General features: G+C 33.2%; 2 protein-coding genes across 8 annotated transcripts; one reads left to right on the top strand and one right to left on the bottom strand.

Annotated features, from left to right (window-relative positions):
- The first annotated feature begins 399 nt into the window (after positions 1-399).
- On the top strand, positions 400-3,373 carry LOC139841807 (uncharacterized). Its single transcript, XM_071832006.1, has 3 exons — positions 400-506; positions 1,173-1,478; positions 2,992-3,373. The coding sequence occupies exons 1-3, from the start codon at positions 400-402 to the stop codon at positions 3,080-3,082; spliced, it is 504 nt and encodes a 167-aa protein (XP_071688107.1). The 3' UTR covers positions 3,083-3,373.
- Positions 3,374-3,896: 523 nt separating this feature from the next.
- On the bottom strand, positions 3,897-9,552 carry LOC139843837 (putative calcium-transporting ATPase 11, plasma membrane-type). 7 transcript variants are annotated; one of them, XM_071834000.1, is made up of 7 exons: positions 9,373-9,546; positions 7,957-8,011; positions 6,217-7,866; positions 5,786-6,003; positions 5,171-5,342; positions 4,783-5,081; positions 3,897-4,314 (listed from the first exon to the last, which is right to left on the bottom strand). In XM_071834000.1, exons 1-7 carry the CDS (start codon positions 9,544-9,546, stop codon positions 4,000-4,002), a joined length of 2,883 nt encoding a protein of 960 aa, XP_071690101.1. In that variant the 3' UTR covers positions 3,897-3,999. The 7 variants fall into 7 exon arrangements, with proteins under 7 accessions (XP_071690101.1, XP_071690103.1, XP_071690102.1 ...); XM_071834002.1 differs by having other exon boundaries at positions 5,786-7,843; positions 7,919-8,011; positions 9,373-9,552; XM_071834001.1 differs by having other exon boundaries at positions 5,786-7,866; positions 9,373-9,552.
- Between the last annotated feature and the right edge of the window lie 798 nt (positions 9,553-10,350).

Here is a 10,350-nt window from a genome sequence, read left to right as displayed (position 1 = left end):
CATGTGACTGTAAGAAAAAATTTGGGAAATTTTTTTTCGAATAAAACAAAATTTCGAAAAAAAAATTTGAATTTTTTTTCTAATCACATGTAATTTTCGCGCAACATGTCGCGCTTTCGTTGGTCCCTTGAATATCAACTTAATTTATGAATTCAAATGAATATTCCATTATATATATATATAAATTTATATATAAGGTAAATATATATATATAAAATATTTCCAGTAAAACTGAAAAATTAATACTGAGTAGAAAACACTCTACAGCACTTTGTTTTTGCCCTACACCACCAGAATAATAATACTCTTTGGTGCACAACCGAGAGGAACAAATTTTGTGAGACAATTACCGGGGAGTATAACTAAAATAGATACCTGCACAGGGAGAGAATTACAGAGATGTCGCTGGTAGATTATACTTCATCATCGGATGAAGAAGAAGCAGCAACAGTTGCAGGTGGCTGCAAGGCTAATCTTGTAATTTCACACACGAAGCCGTCCAATGAGTAAGCTTATCAACATCTTTTCAGTTTTTAAGAATAATATGTATACAATTAGGGTTCTAAGTTTATTCCATTGGGTTATTACCAATTATGTACATAGATTTTATGCCTAATTTACTATCATCATCTTGCAATTTTCATTTGATTCTGTTTATAATATCAATTTCAATATCAATTGAAACCTAAAAGACTCGGAATCTGTAGTTATTTTGTAGATTGATTTTAAACCTAATTTTTTTATCATCAGCATCTTACAAATTTTATTTCTGTTTATTGTTTAACGTTCAATTGAATCCTAAAAGGCTTAGAATATTTTAAATTCAAGTAAAAACATTATGCAAAATGCTAGGGAATATATATATATATGTATATATATATATATATATATATATATATATATATATATATATATATATATATACACACACACACACACATACATACATACACGTATATTGAAGAATGTATATGTGATCAATGAAATATCCTTACTATCTGGTTTGTAGAATAAATTAATGAGTGCAGATACTGCTATGTTGCCTCTATTGTATTTTTTTCTTCCGTGATTTACATGGCTTGTTTTCATAAAAATCATAAGATATAGATATAGATATAGATATAGATATAGATATAGATATAGATATGGTTGAATGGTTTTTTTATGTACAGGAAATCAACAAGCTTACCAGCCCAACAATCTAAAAAAGATACTCTGGAGACGTCTACTATTAAATTACCTGATGCATCACTTTTATTTAATTCACCTTCTATGCAAGCCAATATGAGTGAAAGTTATGACCATAATTCTCGAGTTTCATCAGCTATGGCTCAAAATGCGTCACGTAAAAGAGATGCTAAATACTCGGTACTAGCTTTTAATTCTCGTGGAAAAGTTCCTAAAGGGAACTTACCTCGTTCGAAGAATGTTTCGCAGACACCTGGTGGCCTGCTTTGTCCACCTCAGCTTAGTGGAAGGTGAGTTTGTATTATATGATTCTCGTATACATGAATATAATACGGAGTAATATTTTATTCAAGTATTAGTGTGTGCATGCATGTGTTTGTGTGCTATAATTTGGTTCATGCTAAACAAATCTTATGGTAGGGATAAATAAGAAAGAACGAGAGGGCGACCATGTCAATTTGTGCGTTATCGTGCATAAAAAAAATGATTCCCAACATCTCAAAGATTACCATGTGTCGCCAATGGCGGATCTAGGAATATGTAACACCGGGGGCAAAATGAAATAATCTAAAATTTATGACTTTGGGTTGGGGCACTTCCTGTCTAAAGCTAGTTCCGCCCCTGTGTGTCGCCCTGTTTTCCCTTCTTAAGTATTTTGCAAATATAACCCTTGTGTGGGTGTATCACTTTCATAGTGTGATTGTAAGTGTGTTTTGAAAGTCATGTTGGAATATAAGAATTAGGCAATCAGCTTTAAAAGTGTGTTAAAGTAGTCTTACTACTAACTGAAGTTGTCATAATGTGATTATCAGCTGAATTAGTGTTTGACCAGTGTTGGTTACTATCAAATATTACATGACCAAAGAAGGTTATTGATGTCAAAAACACATGGCTAAAAGTCTCGTGTTAGGATAAAAAGGGGGTAACTAGGTAATTGTATTTAGCATTTTATAATCAGTTCTAGTGCAGCCTAGTGCGAATCAAATGAATTTTGTTGCAGCTAGTATGAATGCTACTATATGAATACTCAGATATTTAAAAGTGGACTTGAATTACTACAAATTGCAATAATGTAGATAATCAATGCAAATCAAATCACTTCATGTAATGTGATTTGTTAGATTAGTGCTGTTTTTCTAATGTACCGATAAGAAGTCGCATTTTGTGCCTATTTCAAAATCCCGATATGACCTTTATTTGTTTGTTTATTATTTTTTTAGCATTTTGCTCCTTTGTTTCTATTTCTATTATTTGCGATGTCTCAAATATGGATATGCAGATGAAATTTGAGGTCAAACATCAAATTAATGAATTTGCTGCATTAATCACTGTCGGTGTTCATGGTTAATACTGTTTGTTACTGGCAAGGTTATCTGTTGTTAGAAGGCCAGGAGATGAAGCCATATACAATATTTGTATTCGGGGTTGTTTGGTTTGTGTTTATCGGAATGAGAGAATCATAATAGTTTTTTTTACCCAATAAGTTTTTCTTGTTGTAAAAAAATGGGAATTAGTTTCTACCAATTTAGGTATACTGCATAACCAAGTAGGATGCTGGGTCTGAAAATGCATACCCATTCCCAACTGTATTCATACACGTAATGATTCCAACTTCTAAACCAAACACCCCCTTAGATACTCTTTAAGAAAGATTCCATGTAATACTATTTCATTACAAGAAGTTAGTCACAAGTAGTTTTCTGTTTTGCTGCTGTTTCTTACTTTCTTTCATTTTACTATTTTTACTTTTTTAACACATTGTATGATATGAAGATGGTTCGACTAACATTGGATTTTTTGCAGGAGCAATGTTGTAACGGAAGATATAAACAAGTTATTTACCGGTCGAAATGGATCCTCGTCCAACAAACCTTTAACTTCAAGTGAAAGTTAGCTCGTTCTTATGTGATTTACTTTCCTTCTAATGTGTTTGATAATGTTGATTTCGATTTTCTTAGAAGTCTCTAGCGGTTACTTAATGACTGTCAAGAATAGATTTTGATTATGTTAATAACTTCTGCAGATTTATAGAAAGCTAATTGTTATCTTTGACATGTTGCAATGACATAGTACTCCCCATACTATCATATCTGGTCTCCTTTTTGCTTAATCACGCGCGTATGGAGTATTCATGATCTGTGTATACATGGTGTAGATTATACAGGTAATACTGCTGTTAACGGAAACTGTGTGTATTTGACTATTTGTCTAACAGATTTTCTTAAATTCTAAAGAAAATTGTGTTATATATTTTAGGGTTATGCTAGGCGTCTGCTATAGATGTTGAATTGTACTTAAATTAAATAAAAACCCATTTATCAAAACCCATTTATCCTTTTATCTATTTATATTGTGTTTAGCAAGGGGAAATATAGTTTTTAAAGAAATTGTGTCAGGAAGAAAATATATTTACTTATTTTGTGTTTCCAGTCTTTGAGAAAATAAAGAAAATACCAATTCTGTTTTAAATTTGCTTAAATTTTTCTATTTTCATTTCTTCCTATTTCTGAAGAGAAGATTAAAAGACAAAAAGAAATTGATTTTATTTCTTTCTACTTCAATTATTTCTATCCTTTAATCAAAAAAATCATTTGCGTTCACAAAGTATAAAGATCCAACAAACATGCTTCAAATTACCATATATAGTTAGCATCAACAATCCAAAATTTTAAAGAAATCAGAAATCAATCTAAAACTCTTATGTACTACCTTCCCTTAAAGTTCAATGAATTTGAATCTGAATTTGAAGTTGAATTCGACTCTCAAAAAGAAAATAGAATCAGAAACTTAATTGTAGCACAAACAAAATCCTCAAGCCATATCTGGACCCCTGGGGAGTGGTTCGTAGCCATCATGCTGTTTGACCGCACCAATGTGCATGGAAGACTCAATCGGGATGCACTTCAATGCGGCTCCAACAGGCAAGCTAATGGCTCCCAGTACAACACTAATGAGCCACAACTCCCAACTTAACGGCACTGTAGACGCAAATGTCCCCAACAATTCAACTATGATAACTTGAAAAGTCACAGTACAGACCATGACTAACACGAACACCCAACTTACAAATATTCCGCTTACGACATTTATCTTCTCCATGTCACGACTGTTTATTTCGTTAAATACCTAAACAATAACACAAACATAACAATATAAAAGAACGCCTTAGTTTGGTTTGTTGTTCATGTAGCAGCCGAAAGAAACACATATGATCTTACAAGTAAGGATGTAAATGAACCGAGCTACCAGCTAGCTACTCGAGCCTGACTCGTTAAAAACTCGATTCGAGCCGAGCCTAAAGGAACTCGAACCCGAGCTTGAAAATACTTTGAAGCTCGTTTATTAAATGAACTCGAGTTTCATTTCTCGAGCTCGAACAAGTTTGCGAACCTAAACGAGTTTTATATTTATATACGCTAATTACTATCTTATACGGGGTAACATAAGTAGATAAAAAAAATATGTAATATAATTATATAAAATATTATTTAGAATAAAATAACATGTACTAAACGAGCTGAGCTCGAGCTCCTATAATATCAAAATGAGTCGAGCTCGAGTTTTTAAGACAAAGTTATGAAACTGAGAAAGTACCTGGCAAAAAACGAACGTATTAAAGATCATCGTATTAAGAACAACAGTAGAATCTGGACCATTTAGACTCAGAATGTTTTTCCCATCATATTGTAGGATACCGAGTACAACCAACTGATAAATGCTTTGACCAATGATGTTTCGCCACATAATCTTCGTTATAAAGTTAACGTCTCTTCCAATAGGCGGTCTTTTCATTAAACCGTCATGAGGTGGTTCTGTAGCCAAAGCTAAAGCACCAAGTGTGTCCATAATCATGTTCACCCAAAGCAATTGGACAGCAGTAAGAGGAGCAGATCCTGTAATTTTACTTCAAGAAACTGTTATCGACCGTTTATGAAATTAAATTAATTAGTTAAAAAGTTTGTAACTTTGATAATATTATAACCTGATGTGCAGGCCGAAACAAAATTTGTCATGAGGGCAACCACATTAACTGTCAACTGAAACTGCACAAACTTTTGGATGTTGATGTAAACTGATCTACCCCATCTAGCCACATAAACTATTGTCTTGAAATTGTCATCCATAATCACTACATCAGCATTTTCTTTTGCAACCTATAACATCATATACTCAGTTCTGATGTTTTTTTTTTTTTATATCTTTCAACATAAAAAAAAATAAATCTTTTTACAATATTTCCCCCTTACAGGTCCATACTAGATAAGTCAAAATGGGTAATTTAGTCAAAATGGGTCAGATTGGGTAATTAGTATGGGTCAAAATAGGTATATTACATGTGGAAATAAGCTGGTCAGATTGGGTAGTTAGTCAAAATGGGTAATTTAGTGTACTGGTTGAACCTGGTTGGGTTGACCTGAGATATTTAAAATAAGCAAATCCAAACGCCCTTCTGAAAACTGATTATCTGTTGATTCTACAAGGATAAGCACTTAAAAACTGCATCTTTTAAAGAACGATTGAAGTATTATGAAACGGGTCAAAGTGGTAAAATGGGTAAGATACATGCTTAAAAAAGTTATGATATTTATACACAAACCTCAGTTCCAGCTATACCCATAGCGAGTCCAATATCGGCTTCATGCAATGCAGGCGCATCATTAGTCCCATCACCAGTAACAGCGACAACTTCCTTAAATTCGTTCCTCAAAAACGTAACCAGTTTATGTTTATCAAGTGGCAGTGATCTAGCCATCACCTGAAGTCTTGGTATAATTTCTTTCAACTGTTCGGGAGTTTTTTCACGAAACTCGGGTCCTTCAATAGCCAAACCGCCAGGTGTCAAAATACCACATTCTTTAGCAATGGCTTTAGCCGTATGAATATTGTCACCAGTCACCATACGAACCATAATCCCCGCATCCAAACAAGTTTTGACCGCCTCTTTGACTCCTGGTCTTACTGGATCTTTAATCCCGACGACTGCAATAATCGCGTAACCATTTTCTGGAATTTCATCACTGCTTGAACCAGTTTCGATATCTTTAAAAGCCAAACAAATTGTTCTTAAAGCTTCACACGCAAAATTGTTAATCACATCTGTTATAGCTTTTCTTTGTTTATCTGATAACTCAACTGTCTCTCCATCTCCATTAACAATTTTATCGCAAACGTTTAGTATAATTTCGGACGCACCTTTGCAAAACGCGCGCAACTTACCATTAGGAAGTGCAACTAGTACCGACATCTTTTTTTTCACCGAATTAAACGGTGCAACTTTGATAATTTTCACAGTTTTAGAAATATCATTATGATTACTCTGAAAAAGTAACCCAAACTCTAACAATGCAGTCTCAGTTGGCGAACCGATTATATTAGTTTTACCGCTTTCACCTTTTACTACCTCGGAACTCGTATTTAAAAACACAGACTGCAAAAGAACAGTCAAAACTTTTTCCGATATCGAAGATTTGACACTTTTAATATCTTTGGGTTCACCTGCAACCCATAAACGGGTCACGACCATATGATTTGTGGTCAATGTGCCCGTTTTATCAGTGCAAATACAAGTAGCCGAACCCATTGTTTCGCACGCTGAAAGATGTCTAACAAGAGCCCGATCGTTCATTAATTTCTTCATAGCAAACGCTAAACTTAACGTTACAGCTAAAGGTAGACCTTCGGGTACCGCAACGACAAGTATAGTAACCGCAATAGCGAAATAATTCAAAAGCTCCAACCCATCGCTCATATACCAATTACTCAAATCATTGTTTACAAGTTTCATAACTATAAAACGAGCAGTCAACACTACAAAAGTCAACACTGCAAAAGCTAAACCGATTTTTCCAATAACCGTAGCGACTCCATTTAGTTTGACTTGTAACGGAGTCTCATCGTCCCCACCTTCACTCAATGTCACCATTAATCTACCCCATTCGGTTTTCATACCTACCGATGTCACCAACATTTTACCCGACCCATCTTGAACTTTAGTACCCGATAAAAGAAACGGTCTTTTTTTGTCAACGTTGACTGGTTCACTTTCACCCGATAAACTTGACTCATCGATAGACAAACTATACCCATCGATAAAAATCCCGTCTGCGGGCACTTGATCACCAATCGACAAGTGAACAACGTCACCAACTACCAAATCATAAATCGACACCTTTTTCCTAGTCCCGTCTCGTGTCACCTGAATAATAATATTCTTTTTTTCTTTATCTAAATCAGCAAATTGTAGCGATTGTTTATAATCACTAACCGCCGTAACCACCACAACCAACAATATGCAAAGAATAATCCCCAAACCATCATACATACCTTTTGGCCAACCTTCGGTTGCAATCCCAACACCAACCGAAATAACAGCACAAACCATAAGTATTATCAAAGTCATATCCTGCAACGCGTCCCATATAAACATCCACAAAGGCCTTTGAGGCTTTTCAACGAACCGATTACAACCAAAAATTTGTTGTCTTTTTGATAAATCGCCCGAAAGGACACCATCTCTTAATGAAACTTTGATTTTTCTTGCAAGCCCTTGTAGTCCACCATGGAAATCATAAGTTTTGTTGTTATGGGACCGAACTATGTACGCGAGATCTTCAGGTTCAATGTCGTAACCTGCTTGAACGACTTCTGCAGATAGCTCACGCTCGGTTCTGTTTGCAGCTGTACTAATTAAAGCACAAAGTTTAGCATATACAAAACTAGACATGAATACAAATTTAATGTGTTTGTAGCAAAATTTTAAGAATGTACCATCAATAAATTGCAATGCTGCCTTTTGTACGTATAGCGCGATCCGTATCTTCTCCTGTTTGTACGAATAAGAAAATTTCATAAGGTTACAAACAAGAAACAGTTAATGAAATTTTCAATTATGGAAATTTAAGGGTAAAAGCCTCCAAATACATTTCTTTCAAACTGTTGAGTCAAAACAGACAAAAAATAGGCAAGTAAAAAATGTGCTACTATAGACTATTCAAACATTTTTATGTGATTAATGTTTTTAATAAAAACTCACTTTTAAAACCTCAGAATTGGAATTATTTCTTACAGAGGAGACATCCATGAAATTATGTTAAAAAATGTTACAAAATTGTGAAGTTTTTATGAATCTATGATCATTCAAGCATATTAACAGATACTGATAACAGCCAAGATGATTAACAGAAACAGGAACTGGGATTAAACTTTATGGGGTCAAATTTAACAGAGCTTCAAACAAATGAGTCAAACAAAATAACAGTTTTCTTGATCATTATTTGCTTTCTGTTACAAAAAAAGTAAGTGGGTAATTAAATTCTGGTAATTAATTTATTGGGTTTCATGAATCATAAAATTGTTATATTATATATACATATCATATATCATATATCATATAATATAATATAATCATATATCATATTCATATATTATAATTATAATATAATAATTATAATTATTATTATTATTATACATTATATAATAATTATATATTGCTTGTATATATGTACATGAAGCAAAGGTATAAAAGTCTTAACAAAGACCCATGAAAAGTAAACAACTGACCAGATCAAAATACTAAAATTCCAAAAGAGTTTGAGACATTTGTGGCCCAGGACATCAGGTCTAAAAACAGAACATTTACTGGTTATTTGTTACATACTTACATGATGTAATTGGTCTATACAATTTATTTATGTAGTTTTTCATACAACATTTTAATACTCTTTCTAACGTTTTATATTAAGTTTGTTCATAATGTCATGTTTCTTCTTCTATACTTTTTTATGGTACAAATAAATGTAGGACTATATAAGATGTTAATGATCATAAATGAAACTAGTTACTGATCATAAATGAAACTAGTTACATCCACTAAAAGTAATGACAATGATAAAAAAAAGTGTTTGGAAATTCAATAATCAAAACATGAAGTATGCAACAAAACTTAGATAACCATCCATTGATCATGGCATTGTATGAGAATAAGATGAATACAAGAAATAAGTTATGGAATAGTTATGGTGTTTTTAGGATAGTAACAGGTAGGGCCATGGAGTTCTTGATATATTTATTTTCGGGTGGGCTATTACTGTATTACATCCCTTAGGTTTGTCTTTAAGATCGGATTAACAATAAACAACGTCAGATTTTTTTAACAAAAAAATAAAAAATAAACAAAGATCAAACCTGAATCTTCTTTCGTTTCTTTTCTGCGGCAGCTCGTTTGGCAAGGTCCGCTACCATACGAAACCTCCGACGCGGATTCTTCACCAGCCACACCGCCGATCTCCATTTCTTCAAGGCTTCTTCGGTTGGATTTTTAGGCTCAACATCAAAGTTTTGCTTCAAATAGCTCTCCATTCTATATTGTACTTTTAATTAATGACTCTAATTAACAACATGTGTGCATGATAATGATTGTTTGTGAAAGACAGAAGAAGTAGTTTTTTGTGGGTTCAAACCTTAGAAATAGTAAAAGTATATTAGTGGTAGACCATTATCAGTTTTTATAAGACTTGACCATTTCACTTCTAGATTTAGAATTGCCAAAATTAACTATAATACACGTACACGATGGAAGTTTTCTAAATATAACAATTTTGTAACTGTCACTAATAGAGTTGGAGAATTTATTGGTTAACCAAGAAGCATTAGCCAAGCAGATGAGTGAAGTAAGCATAAAAGGCGAAGAAGAGGCACTCTTCACCAATAAGAAGAAAGCAACATCTCGAAGACAAGAGGCGATGAAAGAAAGTAAGACATATGGGTGGAAGAGTCACCCAAAATCGTGTGTGAGAATCATCCCCCTCAACTAAAGCATGCCCATGATGTTTATGTTAAAATACAATTCAAATTTTGGTATTATAAAATAATATGGAATTAGTAGATGTATATATGTAAAATATCTAGATATTAATATGTATAAGAAAATATCTAGATATTAGATTATGAGAGAAAAATCTAGAAATTGAAATGTAAAAGAAAAATCTAGATATTTGTAAGTTGTAGAAATATCTAGATATTTATATATCCATGGAAATATCTAGTTTCTAGAATGTTCCATGGAGTAGTATAAATATGGGTGGTGATTTCATTTGTGTAAGGTGTGAGTAAGTGAAATGTGAAGTAAAGAAGAAGTAAGAAGTGAAGAAGAGTTAGAAGTAG

This window comes from Rutidosis leptorrhynchoides, chromosome 4 (assembly GCF_046630445.1).
Source record: "Rutidosis leptorrhynchoides isolate AG116_Rl617_1_P2 chromosome 4, CSIRO_AGI_Rlap_v1, whole genome shotgun sequence".
Lineage (NCBI taxonomy): Eukaryota > Viridiplantae > Streptophyta > Magnoliopsida > Asterales > Asteraceae > Rutidosis > Rutidosis leptorrhynchoides.
Note: the sequence above shows the minus strand (reverse complement) of the source record. Positions and strands in the feature narration are given on the sequence as shown.